This window comes from Schistocerca americana, chromosome X (assembly GCF_021461395.2).
Source record: "Schistocerca americana isolate TAMUIC-IGC-003095 chromosome X, iqSchAmer2.1, whole genome shotgun sequence".
NCBI lineage: Eukaryota > Metazoa > Arthropoda > Insecta > Orthoptera > Acrididae > Schistocerca > Schistocerca americana.
Window position 1 is genome coordinate 733,092,252 of NC_060130.1, and position 26,160 is coordinate 733,118,411.

Below are 26,160 nucleotides of genomic sequence, written 5' to 3' on the forward strand. Positions count from 1 at the left end.
TACAGAGCAAAGTGGTGCAGTGCTAAAGCACTGGATTCCCATTCTGTAGAACAGTGGTCAAATCCCAGTCAGACCTTCCGAATTCAGGTTTTCGGTGATCCCCCTAAACGACTAGAGGCAAATGCCAGTGTGCTCCTTAGAAAGATCACGCTCGACTACCTTCGCCATCCGTAACCAATCCGATCTATACTGAAGTGACAAAAATCATTGGATATCTCGTTTTATCGTGTCTTACTTCTTTTTTCCCGGCGTAGAGAAGTTGTTCGACGTGGTGTGGTCTCAAAAAGTCGTTGGTAGTCCTCTGCAGAAATATTGAGCCATGCTATCTCTACAGCCATGCATAATTGTAAAAGTGTTGTCGATGTAGGACGTTGTGCACGTACTGACCTCTCGATTATGTCCCACAAATGTTCTATTGGATTCATGTTGGGCAATCTGGGTGGCCAAATCATTCGCTCGAATTGTCCATAGTGTTCTGCCATGGCGCATTATCACCCATACAAATTCCGTCGTTATTTGGGAGCATGAAGTACTTGAATAGCGGCATATCGTCTCTAGGTAGCCGAACATAACGATTTACAGAAAATGATCGGTTCAGTTAAACTAGAGGACTGAGTCCATCCCATGTAAACACAGCCCACACCATTACGGAGCCACCACCAGCTTGCACAGTGCATTGTTAACAACTTGGCTCCACGCCTTCGTGGGCTCTGCGCCACATTCAGCCCTGTCATCAGCTCTTACCAACGGAAATCGGGACTCATTTAACCAGGCCACAGTTTTTCAGTTTTCTAGTGTTCAACCGATATGGTTACGATCCCAGCAGAGGCGCTGCAGGCGATGCCGTGTTGTTAGCAAAGGCACTCGCGTCGGTCCTTAACACGAAATTTCGCAGACTCTCCTAACGAATACGTTCGTCGTACTTTCCACATTGATACCTGAGGTTATTTCACGCACTGACAAATCTATGTAAACGCCGTTGCGCTCGGTCGTTAAGGCCGTCGGCCACTGCGTTGTCCGTGGGGAGAGGTAATGCCTGAAAGTTGGTATTCTCTGCACACTCTTGGCGCTGAGGACCTCGAAATACTGAAATCCGTAAAGATTTCCAAAATATAATATCCTATGTGTGTAGCTCCAACTACCATTGCGCGTTCAGAGTCTGTAAGTTCCCGTCGTGCGGCCTTAATCAGCGGGAAATCTTTTCACATTAATCTCTCTCTCTCTCTCTATTCGATTAGTCGGTTCCGACTCTTCGTGACCCCACGAACCAAATCACGCCACTTTTTCCTGTCTTGCACTTTCTCCCGTAGACCTTCCAGGTTGGAACACATTGCTTCTGTGATGCCATCGATCCATCTCATCCTCTGACGTCCTCTTCTTCTAGTTCCTTCAATCTTCCCCAGCATTAATGTTTTTTCCAGCGAGGCATGCCTTCGCATTGTGTGTCCAAAGTAGGTCAGCTTTTGTTTTAACATTAGACCTTCCAGGGAGAAATCTGGTTTAATTTGCTCCAATATTGATCTGTTGGTTCTCTTTGCAGTCCATGGAACTCTAAGAAGTTTCCTCCAACACCACAACTCGAAGAAGTCAATTCTTCTCCGTTCAGCCTTTCTAATGGTCCAGGTCTCACATCCATACATCACAACTGGAAAGACCATAGCCCTCACAATACGGATCATTATTGCTAGTGTTATATTACATTAATCACCTGAGTACAAATGACAGCTTCGCCAATGCACCACCCGTTTATACCTTGTGTGGGCGATGCTTCTGCCATTTGTATATGTGCATATTGCTATTCCATCATTTATGTAACCTCAGTGTGTGCTCCGCCTCTGACGATTTCATTGTCGACGGAACATTTTTGTTTTACACATTATTCTCCGGTCTGTTACTTAAAAATAAACAGTATTATAGCAAAACTGAAATTATCTATGTTTAAGTGAGATTTTATTCGAAAATTGTTGATATTTAGCGTGAAAAAGAGGGCTGCTGTAATAAAAATGATAAAACAATACAGATTTACCACATAGCGCTAGAAAACGTAACTGCCGCAAAAAATGGTAAACTTAAAAAAGTACATATGAAATACCACTTCAATCTTTCGCCGATCTTATATGAAACATGCTTCTGGTGTTGCTAAACAACTTACGCACTTATCAATAATAAGAGGAAACACTTGCCTTTGATCATGATGATAAACGTTCTGCTGAGTATAAATGTAAACAATAATTACATTTATATTTATTTTTTATGTTTGTGCTTGTAAACTGTACTTGCATCAGAAGTAATTGTTTTTGTTACATAAGAGATCAGAAGTTACGTGGTCAACTAATTTTTATTTCGTTGTTATTTGACATTGTCAGATGAGAAGATATGCGACCTGTTGTGTTAAAATATGTGGATAAAAAATCATAGGCCAAGATCGATAAAAAAGGAATTGTCGCGATATCGTCCTGAGATTTTTATCCACATATTTTAATTTTTATTACTTATAAAATGCAATTTATATTTTTTAAGGTTATGAAATACACAATGGACTAATGCCGAACGATGTGCGGTTCTAATTATGCGCAAAACAAACAAACAAAGAACAAAGAGAAGTGATTGGCTCCCACTTTCTCTCTCACACATTCATTTATGTTTCTTTCCCTCGCAATGCTACCAGTACTGCCGGTAAAGCTACCATTTACTACGTCATTTATGTGTTGTACTGAAACCACGCCCGCATCTCGTGGTCGTGCGGTAGAGTTCTCGCTTCCCACGCCCGGGTTTCCGGGTTCGATTCCCGGCGGGGTCAGGGATTTTCTCTGCCTCGTGATGGCTGGGTGTTGTGTGATGTCCTTAGGTTAGTTAGGTTTAAGTAGTTCTAAGTTCTAGGAGACTGATGACCTAAGATGTTAAGTCCCATAGTGCTCAGAGCCATTTGAACCATTTGAACTGATACCACAGAACCGTAGTTTTAGTGGAGCGCTACTCTATATGTACCTAATTTATGATAAGAAATTCATTGTAGCCACATGTATCCTTCTTGATCCTTCAGTTTTTACAATTCTATAGCTACAGTGCTACTAGAGTTGGTTCAGCATCAAAAGAAACGGAGCAAAGTTCATGCCAGTGTCAAATGCATATTGTTCAGGTTGCTCTTTATTCAATGAGAAGATGACACTGCGTGCTTCTATACTGTTATGTAGGCACTGGTAGGGTACACCAATAGTATATTATTGAACTTTCGTAGTATTTGTGGTTTTCCTTAGTTCTCTAGAAGATGTAAATCTACCGGGTGTTGAGTGATACAGCATCAGTCGGACATGGAGACAAACGTGACACTGTTCAACACCGCAATTACTCACTGATTATCTAAGCATTTCAGATCTCAAGATAGTTGAAGATGCCTTTTTTGTCTCAACCCTAGCCGTTCGGTAGCAGTACTTGATCCTTTTTCTCGACTGTGTGCCACGTTATTCACTTCGCGATATTGTTTATAGATTCATCTATGGGGTTCCTCCTTAGTGAGCATTCGTACAGCTGAGCACTCGCTTAATTTTGAAGAAATTGAGCGAAACTACTGAGAATTTAACTATGTGCAAGTATGCTGAGGTTCAGGCCATATTCTATTTGACTACTTTTCTATAGCTACAGTGTTACTACAGTTCGTTCAGCATCAAAAGAAACGGAGCAAAGTTCATGCCAGTATCAAATGCATATTGTTCAGATTGCTCTTTATTCAGTGAGAAGATCACACTGCGTGCTTTTGTACTGTTATGTAGGCACTGGTAGAGTACACCAATCGTATATTACTGAACTTTCGTAGTTTTTGTGGTTTCCCTTAGGTCTCTAGAAGATGTAAATGTACCGGGTTTGTGTGTTCCAGCATCAGTCTGGCATGGAGACAAACGTGACACTCTGGCAGTTCCTGCTGGAGTTGCTCATTAGCAACCAGTACACGAGCATCATAGCGTGGACTAATAACGATGGAGAATTCAAGCTGGTCAACGCGGAGGAGGTGGCGAGACTATGGGGACTGCGCAAGAACAAGACCAACATGAACTACGACAAGCTGAGCCGCGCTCTGCGCTACTATTATGACAAGAACATCATCAAGAAGGTGCTCGGCCAGAAGTTCGTCTACAGGTACGCACAGTATTCAGATACCTCAACGAGACAGAACATAGGTCCTCGATATACGATGGCACAAACTAGTGAAAAATCTAGTAGATGCTTTGAGGCCAAACTTCTGTTTCTTCTTGGTACAAATATGGTATCTGGATGTACATTGTCTAGTCATGTTAATACACTGTCCAGTCACATTAATGTGACCTCTTGTCAAAAGTCTGAATAATCACCTTTCGCAGCGCGAGACGTGCAGGAAGTGAGTCAGTGAGGTTCCGGATGGTACTGCCAAGCATGCAGAGCCATAACGACTCCATTTCCGTGGCCAGCTGCGCTATGTTCTTCGGTTGAGGATCAATGGCGCGAACAGAGTGATCGACGTGGTCCCACAGAATCTCGATTGTGTTTAAATCCGAAGAGCTTTGTGGCCGGGGGTGTACGGTGCTCGTCCAACCACGTACATATACTAGCTGTGTAACACGTTGCATTGTCCTGCTGTAGATGCCATTGTGCTAAGGAAAAACAAACTGCATGTAGGGGTGGACAGGTTCCTCAAGGATAGATTCATACTTGTGTTGATTCATTATGCCTTCCATAATGACGAGATCGTTCAGGGAATGTACGAAAACATTCCCCGGACCGTAACGCTCCCGCTTCTGGCCTCGACGCTTTCAACGATTGTTGCAGGGTGTTCGCTTTCAGACGTTTCACTCCGTATATGCCAACGATCATCTGTCCAATGGAACATAAAACAGGATTCATCTGAAAAGTTACGGTATTGGCGTGCAAATTTCAACCTTCATCGCTGATGAACTAGTCAGCATGGGTGCATGAACTCACCTGCTGTGAGGGCCATACGTAGCAACGTTCGCTGAACAGTCGTTGAGAAGACACTGTAGTAGCCCCTTAGTTTAACAGTCGGTTGCTCAAAAGTTGTAAGTCTATCAACCAGTGCACATGTCTGCAACCATTGTTCATCTTTGTCATCTACGGCCCGTGCTGCACCATAGTTGCCTCGGCGCCTATTTTGGATGGCGCCATTTTGCTACGTGCCAACGGCCTTGCCGCAGTGGTAAGACCGGTTCCCCTCATATCACCTAAGTTAAGCGCTGTAGGGATGGGCTAGCACTTGGATGGGTGACCGTCCGGTCTGCCGAGCGCTGTTGGCAAGCGGGCTACACTCAGCCCTTGTGAGGCAAACTGAGGAGGTACTTGAGTAGAAGTAGCGGCTCCGGTCTGACAACGGCCAGGAGAGCGGTGTGCTGACCACATGCCCCTTCGAATCCGCATCCAGTGAAGCCCCTTGGCTGAGAGGAGGACACGGCGGCCGGTCGGTACCGTTGGGCCTTGCAAGGCCTGTTCGGACGGAGTTTAGTTTAGTTTAGTTTAGTTTGCTACATACGGTATACTTTAACGACGGAGGCACGCAAACAGTTTACAATTTAGCCGTTTCGGAAATGTTTCCACCCTTGGCTTGAAAGCCAATGACTATGACTCTTTGGAGGTCAGAAAAATCGATCCATTTCCGCATTGCGACAACGACTGCACTGTTTTCCGCTTCCCCTGACACACTTTACATACTCTCCATTGCTCGTGCTGCCATCTATCTTCGATGAGTTTTTATTGCGCATTGACATCGAACGTAGGTGGTGGTCACGTTAAGGTGACTGGACCGTGTGGCTACTTCTATTTGTAAGAAAAAAAATTACAAAAAAGTTGTTGCTAGCCTCGCTGATACTAATGTTCTGCCTTCCACTTATTGTCAAATCATAGATTCCAGTTTTTTCCCAGTGTAAAGAATAATAATAGTGAAAAAGCAGTTCCAGCTGCCTGAGTGATTTACTTATGTTCCGGTTTCAATTAACATATAATCATCCTTAAGTGTTCACCGTGGAATATTGTACATACATCAGAAACACTGCGTTGAAATTAGCAATCGTCTTTAACTAAAAATGCAAGTAGGGAAATCAACAACCATTGAGACAAAAGTGTGACACGTAGGTAAGTAAAAGTTTTCAACGCAGCTTCTATATGTAATACTACACTGAAGTTAATAAATGCGTTTACGGTACAAGTGGCTACTAGTTACGTAGTTAACCAGCAGGTACGAACTGTAATCGATGTTTGCCCTTACAGACATAGATTTGTCACAACATTATGACCACCTGCTTAATAGTGCACTGGTCCACTTTTGGAAAGCAGTACAGCAGACAGTCTGTATGACATGGATTCGAAAACTCGTTGGTGGGTCTCCGGATGTAGCTGGCACCAGATGTCTATGCAAAGATCACGCAATTCCCGTGTATTATGTGCCGATGGATTGTGGGCGCGGAGCTGCAAGTGATAGCGTCCCAGGTCCGGTTCAGATCAGGCGGATTTGGTGGCCAAGATATCACTGTGAGTTCACTATTATCCTCCCCAATCGACTGTAGCATGATTCTAGTCTTGTGGTACGGACAGTTGTCCTGATGGAGGATGCCTTCGCTGTCGGGTAGACACTAAGCATGAAGGGATGCAGGTGATCCGCAACAGTGTCCACATAGTTATCAGGTCTCATCGTGCCTTCATTTACTATTATAGGTCCCATGAAAGGCTAAGTTAATGGTACCCATAGCATAACACTAAAGCTACCGGCTTGCTTCCTTGGCGCGGTTCATTTTTCGAGCAGATTTTCGCCTGCATGACGGCGAATCAAGACTCGACCATCGACCTACTGTAACTCGAAATGTGATTCTTCCGACTCAATGACACTTTTCCATTGATTCTCGGTCCAGTTTCGTTGATCTCGTGCCCACTGCAATCGTGATTGACGACATGGTTGGTTCAACATAGATTCCCATGTTCAACAACTGCGCTGAACTGTGCGCTCTTAAATATTTGTACGTACACCAGCATTTTACTCTGTTACGAAAACTGCCACAGATTACCACCTATTCTGCTTTAAACAGTGGGCAAGCCTCGGACCTCTACAGTCTACTAATCGATGTGGTGTAGTGGTTAGCACACTGGAACTGGACTCCCATTCGGGAAGACGACGACATAAACCCGCTTGCCACCATCCAGATTTAGGTTTTCCGTGATTCCCCTAAATCGCTCAAAGTTGGGATTGTTCTTTCGAAATGGCACGGTCGCTTACGTTCTCCATCATTCCCTAATCCGAGCTTGCGCTCCGTCTCTAATGACCTCGATGTGGACGGGGCGTTAAACAATGATCTCCAACTCCTCCTCCTCTTCCACATTCTGTGATGAGCCGAGAACGTCCAACACCTTGTCGTCTACTCATGGTTTCACCGCCCTTGAACCACTTCCCATAGACGCTCACGACAGAAGTACGCAGACAACCGGTCAGTCTCACCGTTTCCAATATGCTCGTTCCTAAGCATCGTGCCATAACAATCTTCACTTTGTCAAACTCGTTTATAATTAGTCGATTTCCCTATTTGCAGCCGATATCGTGGTTAGAATGATTCCACATCTTCGCTTATAGGCGGCGTGTCAGAGCTCCACCGCCAACTTTCAAAGGTTATTCAGAGATACCTTCAGAGCATTTTCTTGTGAGGGACACACGGTCTCTGGCGGCTCGCTACAGAGTTATTGCATTTCGTTTGGTTTCTTTCCCCAGTTAGCTTTGTATCTGTATCGCACTGAAAATAGGGCCAACACTTCAAATATCAAGGATATTATTTCACTTAGACAGTGAACTGCCATCACATAGTTACAGAAAGATGCATGTAGAGGAATTATGGGCGAAGTTCAAGCAGATTGTAAATAGTGGTATGGAGAGTTATGTGCCTAGTAGGAGGATAAAGTATGGAAAAGACCCAACATGGTTCAGTAATGAAATCTGGATGATACTGCGGAAGCAGAGGCTGTTGCACTCTCGGTTCAAAATGGAACACACGAATGACGACAAGCGAAGCTTAGTAGAGATTCGGACGTCTGTGAAAAGAACTACGCGCGAAGCTTACAACAGTTACCACCGTCACACCTTAGCAAAATATCTGGCAGAGCACCCGAGCCGCGGGGGGTTAGCCGAGCGGTCTCGGGCGCTGCAGTCATGGACTGTGCAGCTGGTCCCGGCGGAGGTTGGAGTTCTCCCTCGGGCGTGGTTGTGTGTGTTTGTCCTTATGATAATTTAAGTTAAGTAGTGTGTAAGCTTAGAGACTGATGACCTTAGCAGTTAAGTCCCATAAGATTTCACACACATTTTAACGCTTTTGAGAGAACCCGAGGAAATTCTGGTCTTGTGTAAAATCGCTAACCGGGTCTAAGGCTTCCATTCAGTCCCTTGCTGACGAGTCTTTTATGGCAGTTGAAGGTATCGAAATGAAAGCCGAAGCCCGCATCTCGTGGTCGTGCGGTAGCGTTCTCGCTTCCCACGCCCGGGTTCGATTCCCGGCGGGGTCAGGGATTTTCTCTGCCTCGTGATGACTGGGTGTTGTGTGATGTCCTTAGGTTAGATAGGTTTAAGTAGTTCTGAGTTCTAGGGGACTGCTGACCATAGATGTTAAGTCCCATAGCGCTCAGAATCAATCATTTTGAAAGCCGAAATTTTAAATTTCATGCTCAAGAAATCATTCACACAGGAAAATCGAACAAGCATACGGTCATTTGACTCCAACTCCCGTATGGACGACATAGTAAAAAGCATCCCTGGTGTAGAGAAACAACTGAATGATTTGAAAGGAAATAAATCACCAGGTCCGGATGGAATCCCAATTCGATTTTACAGAGTACTTTATGGCGTTGGCCCCTTACCTGATTTGCATTTATTGCGAATCTCCCGCTCAACCCAAAGTCTAAAGCGACTTGAAAAAAGCGCAGGTGACTGCAGTATATAAGAAGGGTAAAAGAACTGACCTGCAAAATTACGTTTTAGTATCCCTGACTTCTGTTTGCTGTAGAGTCCTTGAACATATTCTCTGTTCGAATATAATAAACTTTCTTGAGACTGAGAAGCTTGTGTCAGCGAATCAGTTTGGTTATAGAAACCATCGTTCCTGCGAAACTCAGATTTCTCTTTTCTCACATGAAGTACTGCGAGCTATGGGTAAAGGGCAACAGGAAAATTCCATACTTCTAGATTTCCGTAAAGCATTTGACACGGTGCCCCATTGCAGGCTGTTAACGAAGGTACGAGCATATGGAATAAGTTCACAGATATGCGAGTGCCTCGAAGACTTCTTAAGTAATAGAACCCAGTACGTTGTCCTCGATGGCGAGTGTTCATCGGAGACAAGGGTATCGTCAGGAGTGCCCCAGGGAAGAGTGATAGGACCGCTGTTTTTCTATATATACATAAATGATTTGGTGGACAAGGAGAGCAGCAATCTTCGATTGTTTGCTGATGATGCCGTGGTGTCCGGTAAGGTGCCGAAGTGACTGTAGGAAGATACAAGACGACTTAGACAAAATTTTCAGTCTATGTGATGAACGGCAGCTAGCCCTAAATGTGGAGAAATGTGAGTTAATGCGTATGAGTAGGGAGATCAAACCTTTAATGTTCGGATACAGTATTACTAGTGTCGTACTTGACACAGTCAAGTTCTTTACATATCTGGGCGTAACGCTGGAAAGCGATATGAGATGGCACGAGCATGTGAGAACTATGGTAGCAAAGGCGGATAGTCGACTTCGGTTTATTGGTAAGAGTGGTTCGCCTGTAAAGAAAACCGCATATAGGAAGCTGGTGCGACCTATTCTTGAGTACTGCTCGGATGTTTGGGATCCGTACCAGGTCGGATTAAAGGAAGACATCGAAGCAATTCAGAAACGGACTGCTAGATTTATTACCGGTAGGTTTGAACAACATGTAAGTGTTACGGAGATGGGAATCCTTGGAGGGAAAGCAATGTTCTTTTCGAGAAACACTGTTGAGAAAATGTAGAGAACCGGCATTTGAAGCTGACTGCCGATCGATTCTACTGCCTCCAACATACATCGCGCGTAAGGACCACAAAGCTAAGATACGAAAAATTAGGGCTCATTCCCTCGCTCTGTTTGCGAGTGGAACAGGAAAGGAAATGACTAATATTGGTACACGGTATGGTTCGCCACGCACCCTACGGTGGCCTTTGGAATATGTATGTAGATGAAGATGCAGATATGTGCTGTATGTCTTGTTTTCATGTGCTCAAGGAATGTGATGTTGATAACAGTAATGCCGTCTTTAAGTCATTACACTCAAGTTTGCATTCAGTACTGCTCGGTTCTGTGTAGGGCTTTGTTCTTTTCCGACAGTGTTTATTTCTCGTTAACAATGATACACGGCAGTAGTATGGATATGTTTACTGATGTAGAATTGGTCGATGTGCACCTCGTGTGTAGTGTAACGGAAAGCAAAGGAAAAGTGGAACAACGACGCTTATTTGAGCTGTCCGCGTAGCGACGCCAACCACGTCAGCTGTACATAGTCGCCTGCGTAGAACCAAATCCTGTATTTCGTGTAGTATGTTTTGGCAATTAAATATTACAGGCTTTTACGCTGTTGCGAAGGTGTTTTCTCAGAAACAAAGATAACAGGGGTAGCGAACTGAATAACTTAATTATTACTCTGTATCGACCCGTCGGAGACCATGGGGCCCTGATACCAAGATACTCAGAAGGTACCATGAACAGCCTCTGAAAGTTTTTTGATGGACTTCTGGTTCACAGTCCACATTTACCTTATCGTGTCACGTGTCCGCAACGCCACCAGGCGGCATTTAATCTCGTGGTGGGCAGTGGTCGTAATGTTTTGGGTATCAGTGTATGTATTACATTACGCTCTGAAGAGATGTTAACTTTCTATTTCTTTCTCTTCCCTTGCATTAATAGTTGACCTAGATTGTAAATTTGACTCTCCCTGTTCCAACATAGCTACAATTTTCTTCGTTGAATACATGAAGATGATTATACGCGGAGATCAAAAAGTCAGTATAAATTTGAAAACTTAATAAACCACGGAATAATGCTTGGACATGGGGCTTTATTAGATCCACCCTATATTGCTAGACGCGTGAAAGATCTCTTGCGCGCGTCGTTTGGTGATGATCGTGGGCTCAGCCGCTACTTTCGTCATGCTTGGCCTCACAGGTCCCCAGACCTCAGTCCGTGCGATTATTGGCTTTGGGGTTACCTGAAGTTGCAAGTGTATCGTGATCGACCGACATCTATAAGGCTGCTGAAAGATAACATCCGACGCCAATGCCACACCATAGCTCCGGACATGCATTACAGTGCTGTTCACAACATTATTCCTCGACTACAGCTATTGTTGAGGAATGATGGAGGACATATTCAGCATTTCCTGTAAAGAACATCATCTTTGCTTTGTCTTACTTTGTTATGCTAATTATTGCTATTCTGATCAGATGAAGCGCCATCTGTTGGACATTTTTTGAACTTTTGTACTTTTTTGGTTCTAATAAAACCCCATGTCATTCCAAGCATGTGTGTCAATTTGTACCTCTCTATCTACATTATTCCGTGATTTATTCAGTTTTCAAATTTATACTGATTTTTTGATCACCCGGTATATTATTACTAGCTGGTTATAATTAAGGTGCAGCTACTCACGGAGGTTCAGTGCGGTTTGTAATTGTCGTATGGCGGCGAAAATCGGTGAATATGATTATGCGTTAATACGGAACCGATTTACGCTGGAAAAAATTAGTTCCAATTTTGGCAACCAGATGCAAATCTGGTGCTGTACAGCATCTTGTCGACGTCTCCGGTGTTCATATTGAAGAAATTGTTTAAGCGGTGGTTAATAATAAAACCAACAGTATGTTTTTCCCACTTGTTTCACCTTTCCTCCCCATGTCCCAATCCTAATCCATTACATACGGAAACATTTCTATAGGTCTCTCTTGCATTCAAAAAATGGCTCTGAGCACTACGGGACTTAACATCTGAGGTCATCAGTCCCCTAGACGCAGAACTACTTAAACCTAATTAACCTAAGGACATCACACACATCCATGCCCGAAGCAGGATTCGAACCTGCGACCGTAGCAGCAGCGCGGTTCCGGACTGAAGCGCCTAGAACCGCTCGGCCACAACGGCATTCACAGCGCAAAATCTGCACCTGGTAGCCACAATAGGAACTAACTTTTTTCTAGTGTAAATCGGTTGTGCCTTAACGCATTAGAATATCTACCAAGTTTCGGTGCCATACGATAATTACAGTTTACGCTGGACCTCTGTGAGCACCTGCACTTTTATTATAACCATCCGGTAGAAGTCAATGATGATAATAAATTACTTCTCCAACTTGAGCTGCTTGTTCATTACTTTACGTTTCAACAGTTGCGGAAAGCCGAACCGCCACGTTGAAATAATGGGGAAAACAAATAAAGAACAACAACCAACAATTGAGTGCCTTTAATTTCGTAAAATTCATTCGCCTTTTGTGCTCCACGTAAAACTTTTTCGTTCTTGAAGCCAATAGGACGCGTCATGCGCCGCGCTGTTATAAGGGGCAGCCAAATGAAAACGAGACAGATGCAAAAATGTAAGTAAACTGTTAATTATTCCAAAAGTAATCGCCGTAACTGCTAATTTATTTATCACACTGTGAGGCGAGACTGTCAGTGCCTTCATAGAATAATACTTGCAGTTGCCTACGGAATCGTGATTGTACCCAGACGTGCATCTGTTCGTCTGAAGCAAATCAACGGCCTTGGATGTCTTTCTTCAGGGCTCCAAAAATAAAGTTATGGAAACCGCATGGGGAGAGGTCGGGATTGTATGGAGGATGGTGGTGGATGATCCATGCAATCAAGGTTGTTTCGTTTACATTGTAGAAGTTTCGCTGGGAGGCCCTTACACATCCTACATATATCCCCGCATTCGATTTGCATATTGTTGGAGTCCTGTAGAAATACATTTGTGATCATCGATTTGCTTCGGACAAAGAGATGCACACCTGGTTTCAATCATGGTTCCGTAAGCAGTTGCAAACATTTTTCTAGGAAGGCGTGACCATTTTGTCTGGCAGTGGGATAAATTTATTAACAGTTATGACAGTTACAATTTAAATAATAAATAGTTTAGTTCCTTTTTTGCCATCTGTCTCGTTTTCATTTGACTGCCCCCTATATATTCTCCAACGTGACATACTCATACGTCAGCAAAACAAAAGGATGAAACGCATACTATAACATAAATAAAATCAGATAACAGATATGATAGATTCTGCCAAACATGTCCGCCTCTGTACGCGAGATCGGTAACGCACGCTTCTGAAGTGGTATAATACTTGGAAATATTCACTTCGAGTTTTGGGGGTGGAAGAAAACTTGCCAGTATTTGACCTGCAGAGGGAGGATAAGTGGTGGTATATAGCTGCTGATCACCAGGCTGTATCAGTGTCCCAGGTTAAAGACCAAATCGCGCCACATTATCTCACTGGACGAAGATGTGTGAGACCGTCAATGATGATCCCTTCGTCAGATGGGACGTTAAGCCCGGCAACCTACTCAGGCAGCGGTTACAGTGGTACCGAGGTAGTGGGATGCCGCCGCCGACCGACATCGGCTGAAGACAGGCGATATTTACAAATCAGTACACCAGTGCGTGTGCTGGCTCAATGCAACCGATTTTAACCCCCAAACGCACAGACTTCGGACGATGTCGGCGGGATTCAAATCAGCCCCCACACGCAAAACATGGATTGTGAGAACAATATAAGTTTAGTACAAGCAAGAAAGAGTTTATCTCGTCTTGAGGACGATAAATTTATATAACAGAGATATCTCTCGGGATACATGGTGTGAGATCGACGCTTTATTGGAAAAAATGGTTCAAATGGCTCTAAGCACTATGGGACTTAACATCTGAGGTCATCAGCCCTTGACTTAGAACTACTAAAACCTAACTAACCTAAGGATATCACACACATCCATGCCCGAGGCATGATTCGAACCTGCGACCGTAGCAGCAGCACGGTTCCGAACTGAAGCGCCTAGAACCGCTCGGCCACAGTGGCTGGCGCTTTATTGGAAACCACAAGTTTCTAAGAACTTAAAAATTTAATAATAATTAACTGAACGTTACATTATATAGCATTTCTCATGCTCTGTTACTCTCTACCCAAAAAATGGTTCAAATGTCTCTGAGCACTATGCGACTTAACTTCTGAGGTCATCAGTCGCCTAGAACTTAGAACTAATTAAACCTAACTAACCTAAGGACATCACACACATCCATGCCCGAGGCAGGATTCGAACCTGCGACCGTAGCGGCCGCTCGGCTCCTGACTGTAGCGCGCCCAGAACCGCACGGCCACTCCGGCCGGCTTACTCTCTACCCATTTGAGCCTCATATCTATACGTAATGCATCGTGTCATCTGCAGCAAAGGCACAATCTGCATCTGAAATTTTCAGTCCAGTTTATAACGTCAATAAAGGCTATCTTCAAATGAGCAATATGGGCAATATGGAGTATGTCAGTATTGATGCTTAAATTTACAGCAGTGGATCTTCTTCGGGCTGTGGTGGGTGGGCAGCAAGCTGTCTAAAAATGCTGCTTGCTGGTGTTTCTATACCAGGAACAAGGAAGATTGAAGTTTAACGTCCCGTCGACAAGGAGGTCATTAGAGACGGAGCACTAGCTCGAATTTGGGGAGGTTAGGGAAGGAAGTCAGTCATGCCCTTTTCAAAAGAACAATCCACTAAGCGATTTAAGGAAATCACGGAAAACGAGAATGTGGATGGCTTGACGGGTATCTGAACCGTCGTCCTCCTGAATGCGAATCCAGTGTGCTAGCTACTCGCTCGGTTTCTGTGCCAGGAAAGCGTTTGAAAATGTGAAGTTTGTGCGGCTGACACTTTTCTGCGCTGCAGGTTTTCATAGTGTCTTATTCTAAAATTTATACATGTCTGTCACACATATGCTCAATGGCAGTCAATGTTCGTTATCTGACATATGCATGTTTTGCTGAATTTATTTGGAGCAATGGAGGGTGTTTGTGAACTTGCTTTTCAGTATCACTACGAAACATCTCTGGCACGTAATGGTTGTTCCAGTAACTGAAGAAAGAGTGCATGGAAGACGCCACGTTCTTCTTGAAAAAGATATAGCTTATTCACATGCACTGACCGTCGTTTTAATAGCAAAAGCCGCTGTGCAAGACTCGTCTAAGCACAGAAGTGTCGTGACATCCACCCCACAGAAAACTGACGGAGGAGGTCGGACTCACTGTGACCAAGCTGTCGGCTGATGTGATCGGGCAACTTCTGGCGATGACGCCTGTCGACCATTATCAGTGCCACCGTAACAGCATTCTTAGAGTATACTACGTGCCGAATTTAACCGTCTTCGTTCTCTCTGAACGTCTATGACAGTGGAAAAAATGACACTAAACTACACAAGCACGCAACAAAGTCAGCTACCCTAGACGTACACACAACGCACACTTCATAAGGGGAACTTGCCACCGTAGCATAAGGAGACAAAGGACAAAGCCATTCCTAATAGGGGACTGCACAACCCCTCTTCGGTCTCTCACTCAGCAATACCATGCAACCTTACCCTTTAGGCGAAATATTCTTATTCCGCACAGTAAGAGCGTCGTACACAGAGCACAGTGCCATAAAAGGTTTTCGAGCTTGATATCGATTTCATACTTCACGCAAATTTCAACAAAACAAGCATCCCATATATTCTAGTGGCACTGGAAGCGTGAACTTGTTGCACGCCTTGTTATTGGAGTTACATTGTAAGAATGCCAAAAGGAGATAGGCTAGCAGATAACCTCATAAATAGGGAAATTAGGTACCAATCGAAGATAGCACAGATCCCAGCCCTCACGAATGTGGACAGTTGTCGACATTAAAAGAAAAGGGCCAATCTGTTCCGAATCTGTTGGCGACTAACATTTGGGGCCGTAGTACTCAGATGGTGCTCCAATATTTAGTATGACTGACTCTGAAATCTGTGCCGCGATAAATCATAGTGGTAAAAACATGTACCTTTGTAATGTTTATTTATTACGTGAATCATAAAAAAATTGAAATATATAATGTCCATTGCGTCAGTTAAATACTGTACTTCGGAGTGCGGACTTGTAAACTTGTGAGATTTCCGAGGTTTCTGCAGTGAAGACGTAGTATGCGTTTAGAAGTGAATATCTCGCGAGCTATGTTGTCGTTCATAAATAATTACGTACAGTAGGAATCTATTGTTTCCCTGTTATTCAACTTATCTTTTATTTAATTGCTGGACCATCGAATCCAATAAGTGTTTTTCAGAAATATACGACATTCTCAAAAGTACTTCTGCTATCGTACTCATCATTTAAAGTCATTAAGATAGTACTTGCAGATTTTATTTATTGCAATCTTTTATTTATAAATTTCTACGCTGAGTGATAGGAACCTTCGACCATTCGATTCATGTGTATATTCACATTGTATACTGTAGACTCTGCAGTATTTGGCTTGTAATGCGGGAACTACGTATCCCAGCCCTAGACAACGAAACCAGCCAAAACTTTTAATATTTCAACTTTGAGTCTGAGGGTACGTAGTTTAGGGCCTTCACACCAACATCATTTCATTCTTTATTGTTTGAAAGCCCGCAGAATTCATCGTTGAAGCAATATCTTGATGGATATGCATCAGCGCCAGTCCGTTTAAACGATCTTCTGTCGACCTGTTGCAAAGATATGTTTTCAGATGACGAAAGGTCGAGAAAAATCTCTCTGCAGTTCTGGTTGTTACATAAAATGTGCACATCAACTGACACAAGACTCCAATAATTGGCAGCGCCGGTGCTGTTTTGTAGGCTTGCACTGGGAGCTTTTTCATATTTTCATCCACTTCTTGCCAGATTAGTAGCTCTACCTTCAAAGCTACAAAACAAGTGCGATCGTCTTTATAGGGTTCAGCACCTCGCAGAACGTGCTCTACATCTTTATCATTAACGTTTTGCGACAGCAATTTTTGTAGATGGCCGATTCTTTGCAGCTGAGTTGTATGGAGTCTTAATGACATTTAATGTAGCAGATGATGGAGGAAACGTATGAACACTGACGGACGGTAATACTCTTCTGTTGGTCTGTCAAAGCGTAGCTGTACACTGCTAAGTAAATACACTCCTGGAAATTGAAATAAGAACACCGTGAATTCATTGTCCCAGGAAGGGGAAACTTTATTGACACATTCCTGGGGTCAGATACATCACATGATCACACTGACAGAACCACAGGCACATAGACACAGGCAACAGAGCATGCACAATGTCGGCACTAGTACAGTGTATATCCACCTTTCGCAGCAATGCAGGCTGCTATTCTCCCATGGAGACGATCGTAGAGATGCTGAATGTAGTCCTGTGGAACGGCTTGCCATGCCATTTCCACCTGGCGCCTCAGTTGGACCAGCGTTCGTGCTGGACGTGCAGACCGCGTGAGACGACGCTTCATCCAGTCCCAAACATGCTCAATGGGGGACAGATCCGGAGATCTTGCTGGCCAGGGTAGTTGACTTACACCTTCTAGAGCACGTTGGGTGGCACGGGATACATGCGGACGTGCATTGTCCTGTTGGAACAGCAAGTTCCCTTGCCGGTCTAGGAATGGTAGAACGATGGGTTCGATGTCGGTTTGGATGTACCGTGCACTATTCAGTGTCCCCTCGACGATCACCAGTGGTGTACGGCCAGTGTAGGAGATCGCTCCCCACACCATGATGCCGGGTGTTGGCCCTGTGTGCCTCTGTCGTATGCAGTCCTGATTGTGGCGCTCACCTGCACGGCGCCAAACACGCATACGAACATCATTGGCACCAAGGCAGAAGCGACTCTCATCGCTGAAGACGACACGTCTCCATTCGTCCCTCCATTCACGCCTGTCGCGACACCCCTGGAGGCGGGCTGCACGATGTTGGGGCGTGAGCGGAAGACGGCCTAACGGCGTGCGGGACCGTAGCCCAGCTTCATGGAGACGGTTGCGAATGGTCCTCGCCGATACCCCAGGAGCAACAGTGTCCCTAATTTGCTGGGAAGTGGCGGTGCGGTCCCCTACGGCACTGCGTGGGATCCTACGGTCTTGGCGTGCATCCGTGCGTCGCTGCGGTCCGGTCCCAGGTCGACGGGCACGTGCACCTTCCGCCGACCACTGGCGACAACATCGATGTACTGTGGAGACCTCACGCCCCACGTGTTGAGCAATTCGGCGGTACGTCCACCCGGCCTCCCGCATGTCCACTATACGCCCTCGCTCAAAGTCCGTCAACTGCACATACGGTTCACGTCCACGCTGTCGCGGCATGCTACTAGTGTTAAAGACTGCGATGGAGCTCCGTATGCCACGGCAAACTGGCTGACACTGACGGCGGCGGTGCACAAATGCTGCGCAGCTAGCGCCATTCGACGGCCAACACCACGGTTCCTGGTGTGTCCGCTGTGCCGTGCGTGTGATCATTGCTTGTACAGCCCTCTCGCAGTGTCCGGAGCAAGTATGGTGGGTCTGACACACCGGTGTCAATGTGTTCTTTTTTCCATTTCCAGGAGTGTAGAATTCCACCTGTAAGTATTTCCGAAAGTTCTCCATCGATTAGTAATAGTGTCTATTTATGTATTTATATATACAAAAAGCTTTTACTCGCGACTTCGTGCGCGTATCTGTAGTATTGTTACAGTGAGTAAGTATCAGAGAAGCAAAGCCCACGATTGAGCTGTCCCCTCTGCTGCCCCATGGTACGAAGTCAGATATTATAAGTTTAACGCCTTGTTATGCCTATGGCATCACAGCTTCGACACGAATGCGTCGATTACAATTCAGATCTTTTATTTATTTGAAGGCTAGTTTAATCAGAATTGTCGTGACATATTTCTGATGAAAGTTTGTTCAGTCGTTTAAAGGTAATCTGCTATATAAAATAAAGAGTTTACCAGGAGCAACACGCTGCCTAATCACTATGTCATACTAAAATACTAATCTAAAAAAATCTATAAAAAATTCCGTAAGAACATATGTTTAAGTTTGATGGTTCACCAACGATAATAATTGTTTGTGATGTCCTTCGGATTCGCTGCGCCACGTGCAATCAAAAGACAAAAGTAATGATTATGGGTGAACCGTAAAAGATAAGTATATGCCCTCGTGGACTTTTGTGCTGATCTATTTGAGATCTACAGTTTCGTACTTTCCAGTTTGACGTAGCTCTTATCACCTGTGCAACGTATTGTAAATGAATGCATTGGCAACAAACGTTTTGCTGCCTTGATTCACTATTGTCGACTACTATCACCTCTCCCTACTGATTTAACTTTTTTAAGTAACCTATGCTCTTCCTCAGGATTCAAGCTATCTTCATAACAAACATCATCAAATTCGATTCAGTGGTTCTCTAGTGAAACGTTGACAGACAGACAGAGCTACAGTCACGTTTGTAATATTTGTACCTTAAGGATTACTCACTGTGCCTTTCAACAAGAAGTGAAGCCGCGAATACAATTTGTATACATAGATAAATAGACACTATTACTAATAGATGGAGAACTTTCGGAAATACTTACAGGTGGCACTCTGTTTACGTAGCAAAGTACAGTTATGCTTTGAAGAGACCAAATTTTCAGACAGTTTCTGGAAGAGTATTACCGTCTGTCAGTGTTAATACATTTTCTCGATCATTTGTTACATGAAATGTCATTAAGACTCCATACAATTCAGCTACAAAGAATCGACCATCTACAAAAATTGCTATCGTAAAACGTTAATGATAAAGATAATACAGCATGTTTTGCAAAGCGCTGAACCAAACAAAGACGATCTCACTTGTTTTGTAGCTTTGAAAGGAGAGCTACTTATCTGGCAACAAATGGATGAAAATATGAAAAAATCCACAGAAGAGGCCTGTAAAAGAGCAACGGCGCTGCCAATTATTGGAGTCTAGAGTCAGTTGTTGTGCGCATTTGCCAGCAAGAGGCCTTTGGCAAAAGGTCAAGGCGCATAGAACAACAAATGTACTGACTTTAAGAAGCCTGAGGATGATGACAAATCGAAAGGCTTAGCTTAGAATACAGCTATTTATAGTAACTAATGGCAGTACTATTTTTTAGTAACTAGGTAAAGAATGCAGAGAGATCAAATACTTATCGAAAATACCTGGATGTGTTAGCCAGAACGCAGCCCTAGGAATCTACAATTTTTTTGTAAAGTAAAAGATTTAACTTTACTTACTAAAACCCACACAATAGCTCACTTATCTGCTATGATATCACGAAAAGACAAACGACGTAATGTTTTATTGTACTTTTATCGGTTATTCTGACAAAAAAGAAACAAGAACCATCTATGCCTTCAGCATAACACAACAAGACACTCTTACGTTTAGATACTTACAGGCTTTCTGCGCATTTTAAACTCAAGATTTACGTGCTGCTCGTAAGTAAAAATTGTGTTTATACCGAGTTTCTCCTCTCTCTCTGTCGCTCTCTCTCTCACCCTCGCCGACTGTCTGGAGGGACGGGGGATCTCTAAGACGCAAATCTCTTCTACTGCAAGCTCTTTGCTTTCCATATTTTGGGAGGAGGTGTTATGGACCAAATATGAAGAAAATGTCCAGAATACATGGGCTCTAAAGTGCATACCTACTTGTTCAGTAGACGCTGATGCTGAGAAAAAGTTTAAAGAAACAAAACAGCTAATTTCATCAGTCTGCTATTCACTCCCCAGGACAGAAGCAGTGGGCCCAATTCTAAATGTTTTCGTAGCGTGTATCTCAGGAGGAACATGGAAACCAGCCCGGTATTCACCTAGAGGGATGTCGGAAACTACCTATAAACCACATCCAGGCTGGTCAACACACCGACCCTTCGTCGTTTATCCGCCAGGCGGATTTGATCCAGGGCCAGCATACCTCCCCGTCTCGGAAGCGGTCGCGTTAACACGCGTGGTTACCCGGGCGGGTCTATTCAGTAGAAGAGATGTGTTTCACAGTAGCGAAGATGAATACGTGTTCAGCTTCTCACAGTTCCCGAGTTATGCACTCTAGAGCCCATGTTTACTGGACTATTTTTTCTTTTTTTGGTCCATACTATCACCTCTCAAAACGTGGAAAGCAGAGAGCTTGCTGTAGACGAGATTTGTTTCACAGTATCGAAGATGGAGAAGTATTCATATCTCTTAGAGCCCGTTTTTATTAAGACTTTTACCTTCTAGCATCTTGTACCTTCAAGTGAATGCTTTATGATTAATTATGATACACAATGTATTTTAAGGAGTACAACAAATTAAAAAGAATTTACACTGATCAGCCAGAATATTATGACCACCGACCTAATAGCTGGTATGTCCACCTCTGGCAAGGATAACAGCGGCGACGCGTCGTGACATAGAAGAAATCAGGCCTTGGTAGGTCGCTGGAGGGAGCTGGCACACCTGCACACACAAGTCACCTAATTCCCGTAAATTCCGCGGAGGGACCTATGAGCTCTGACGTCACGTTCAATCACATCCCAGATGTATTCGATCGGCTTCAGATTTGACGAGTTGGGGGGCCAGCACATCAACTGGAATTCACCACTGTGTTCCTCGAACCACCCCATCACAATCCTGGCCTTGTGACATGGAGCATTATCTTGTTGAAAAATGTCACTGCCGTCGGGAAACATGATCGTTATGAACGGGTGTACGTGGCCTGCAACCAGAGTACGATACATCACGAGCTCCATTGGACTCATGAATGTGCACGTGAATGCTCCCCAGAGCATAATTGAGCTGGTGCCACCAACTCTCTGTCCCGCAGTACAGGTGTCAAGGAGCTGTTTCCCTGGAAGATGATGGATTCGCGCCCTCCCATCGGCATGATGAAGTTGTCGGGAATCATCAGACCATACAACACTCTGCCACTGCGCCAACGTCCACAGCCGATGGTCATGTGCCCATTTCAGTCGTAGTTACCGATGTCGTGGTGTTAACGTTGGACATGCATGTGTCTGCTGCGCAGACCCATCGTTAGGAGTGTTCGGTGAACTGTGTGTTCAGACACACTTGTACTCTGCCCATCATTAAAGTCTGATGTTAGTTCCGCCACAGTTCACCGCCTGTCCTGTTTTACCAGTCTGGCCAATCTACTACGTCTGATATCTGTGATGAGGGGTGGTCGCCCAACCCCATGACGTCTGTACGTGGTTTTATCTTCGTTTCGCCACGTGTTGTAGACACTCACCACAGCACTCCTCGAACACCCGACAAGTCGTGCAGTTGCCGAAATGCTCGTACCGAGCCTCCAGGCCATCACTATTTGCCCTCGGTCAAACTCATATAGATTGCGCGCCTTCCCCATTCTACCCGCGGACAGCACGCTCACTAATATTACATGCACCGTGCGTGTGTTTGACTAGCAGTCATTCCTCGTCAGGTGAGGACGAGTTTATATCGATAGTAGGTCGGTGGTAATAATGGTCTGGCTTATGACGTCTGGGAAAACTATCGCAAATAAAATGCCATCTTAAAATAGTTGCTGAGCCAACAGAAAAGATCTTAAGCGTAATGACCTCCGATTTGAAATGTCTGATACCCATAAATTCTTTCTGGTTCATGCGTTATTTTCCGAAACCCAGTACCCATTACTGCATGGTTACAGTACTTCCATAACATTTTGTATTCTTTTCCAGCTTACGCCACATATCGTACGCAGTTCTCATTGAAGGCTTGCTTAAGTCTACCATACAAATAATGACAAGCGCGCTACATAAACAAGAATAAACGTGACCCTTCTAACATAACAACGGATTTGGTAGCTTCCTCCATCGGCTACATCACGCGTATCATGGCCTGCTGAAAATGAAGAGTTTGTGCTTAGAAACGGTTATATGAGTCCGATATGATATTGCAGTGGCTGTGTTGTTCAGAAGTACGGCGCATCTTACTTGTGAACAACACAGGCACTATAATATCATATTCACCCGCTGACACCGGGAAAGTGGCTTTTAAGTAAAATGTCTCCCCTGTATTGGAACATATATTATGAATGTACGAGTTCAGGTTGTAGACACATCCACATCTACATCTACATCTACATCATACTCCGCAAGCCACCTAATGGTGTGTGGCGGAGGGTACTTTCGGTACCACTGTTGACCCCTCCAACCCTGTTCCACCCGTGAATAGTGGGTGGGAAGAATGATTGTCGGTAAACCTCTGTATTGGCTCTAATTTCTCGAATTTTCTCCTCGTGGTCAATACGCGAGATGTATGTGGGGGGAAGTAATATGTTGTTCGACTCCTGAAAAGTGCTGTCCCGAAATTTCAATATTAAATCTCTCCGTGATGCACAACGCCTCTCTTGTAACGTCTGCCAGTTGAGTATGTTTAGCATCTCCGTAACGCTCTCTCGCTAGCTAAACGATCCCGTGATGAATTGCGTCGCTCTTAGTTGGATCTTCTCTATCCCATCCATCAGTCCTATCTGATAGGGATCCCACGTAGATTAACAATACTCAAGAATCGGGCGAACAAGCGCCTTATAAGCCACTTCTTTCGTGGATGAGCTACATTTCCTTAAGATTCTTCCGATGAATCTGAGTCTGGTGTCTGCTTTTCCCACTATCTGTTTTATGTGGTCATTCCACTCAAGGTCGCTCTGAATAGTTACGCCTAGATATTTTACGGCAGACGCTGTTTGTCATCAATAGTGTAGCTGTACAGTAGCGGATTTCTTTTACTATGTATGCCCAATATGTTACATTTATTTACGTTCAGGATCAAATGCCAGATCCTGCACCAATCATAAATTCTCTGCAGGTCGTTCTGCAAATTCTCACTTTCTTCTGGTGTTGCTACTTTGGTGTAGACAACCGCATCGTATGGGAATAGCCATAAAAAGCGTCCGACGCTTTCTACTAGATCATTTATATATTCTGTAAACAGCAACGGTCCTATCACACTTCACTGTGGTACTGCGGATATTACCTTTATATCTGTCGATTTTGTTCTGTTAAGAGCGACGCGTTGAGTTCTGTCTGCAAGAAAGTTTTGAATCCAATTGCAAGTCTGCTCCGATACTCTATAAGCTCTTTTTTTTTCATTGAACGGCAATGCGGAAGGGTGTCAAATGCCTCACTGAAATGTAGAAACACGGCATCAACTTGAGCGCCGTTTTCCACTGCGCTGTGGATCTCATGGAGGAACAGAGCGCGCTGTCTTTCGCAGGATCTCTGTTTGCGGAATCCATGTTGATTTTTATAGAGAAGATGTTCATTTTCCAAAAACATCATAATTCTCGAGCATAAAACGTGTTCCATAATTCTACAACAGATTGGTGTGTGGGTCTGTCTTACGGCCTTTCTTAAAAACGGGAATGACCTGCGCATTTTTCCAGTCGTTAGCTACCTTTCGATGCTCAAGCGATCTACGATAAATTACTGCTAGAAGGGGAGCAAGTTCTTTCGCATAATCTTTATAGAATCTTATAGGTATGTCATTTGATCCTGACGCATTTCCATTACTAAACGATTGTAGCTGCTTTTCAATTCCGCGATCGGTTATCTCATTACCTGCCGTGTCGACGGTCGCACGACGATTGAAAGAAGGGACAGTTCTACGATCTTCCGCGGTGAAACAACTTCGGAGGACCGAATTCAGTATTTCGGCGTTCTGTTATATTCCGCTTCGGTGCCGGTGGGGTCGCTGAGAGAATGAATAGATGATTTTGACCCAACTACTGATTTTACATATGACCAAAATCTCTTATGGGTTTTACTCAGGTCGGTTTACAACGTCTTACATTCAAAATCATTGAACGCTTCTCTCATTGCTCTCCTTACGCTCATTTTCGCTTCGTTCGGCTTTTGTTTCTCAGCTAGGTTTTTACTTCTCTTGAATCTGAGATGAAGTGCTCTTTTTCAATGTAGCGCTTCTCTAACACGGCTATTAAACCACGGTGGATCGTTTCCATCCCTTAAAACCTTACTCGAAACATACTTGTCTAGGACATATTGAACGATGCCTTTGAATTTTTTCCATTTGTCCTCCACATCTTCGTCCTCAGCTGACTGCTGAGATATTCTGAAATTTGTATACTGTCACCCTTGCTGAGCAAATATATCTTCCTACCTTCCTTACCATTCCTTGTAGGACCTGTCGTCATAGATGCTGCCACTGCCTTATGATTAATGATACCTTCCTTCGATTCGATAAATTCATGTCTGTTTGTTGCCAGGAGGTCTAAGACGTTACCATCACGAGTTGGTTATCTAACTATCTGCTCAAGGTAATTTTCGGACAATACATCCAGAACAATGCCACACGAATCCCTGTCTCTGACACTAGTTTTGATGGCATAACACTCCCAATCGATGCCTGGTAATTTGAAGTCACCTCCTATTACAACGGCATGATCAGGAAAATTACTAATTATATTCTGCAAGTCCTGTCTGAAGCGCTCTACAACTACAAATCCTGACCCAAGTGGTCTATAAAAGCATCCGATAACCATTTTTGACCGTTCTTTGACACTCAGTTTCTCCCAAATTAATTCACATTCGGAATCCGTGATAACCTCGCTAGATTTTATCGAGTTTTTTACTGCGGTAAGCATGCTGCCACCATTGGCGGCTAACCTATCCTTACGATAAACATTCCAGTCTGAACTTAGGATTTCGTTGTCATTGACGTCTTGTTTCAACCAGCTTTCTGTTTCCAATACTGTCTGTGCATTATAACCTTCAGTAAGCGATACTAACTCTGGAACCTTTCCTTGACTGCTCCTGCAGTTTACTAAAATCATATTAATCTTCATATTAATCTTTTCTATCTCTGATCTGCGAGAACCAAAATTCTCTGAGGTCACTGTGGCTGATTTAACAGGCAAATCGTCTTTGATCCCAAGGGAGCGTTTCTCTAAGCTAAAAAAAAAAAATCATGTGCACGCCACACGTACTCCGGTACCCCAGTAGCCGCTTTATGCGTGTTGTGCACGCCCGACCTATTAAGGAGAACCCTACAATTCTGCACCCGATAGCGGAGGTCGATAAATTCGCATCCAATACCGTCGCAGAGTCGTCTGAGCCTCTGGTTTAGACCTTCCATTCTGCTCCAAACAAGAGGACCGCGA

At 44.1% G+C, this 26,160-nt stretch overlaps 1 protein-coding gene across 1 annotated transcript in view; it reads left to right on the forward strand.

The window, feature by feature from the left end:
- Nucleotides 1-26,160, forward strand: part of LOC124556492 (ETS-related transcription factor Elf-1-like) — a 157,689-nt gene that overhangs the window by 106,390 nt on the left and 25,139 nt on the right. Inside the window, exon 2 of the mRNA XM_047130449.1 lies at nucleotides 3,875-4,134. Within this exon, the coding sequence (XP_046986405.1) occupies nucleotides 3,875-4,134 (260 nt within the window). The remainder of the gene's footprint in view (nucleotides 1-3,874; nucleotides 4,135-26,160) is intronic.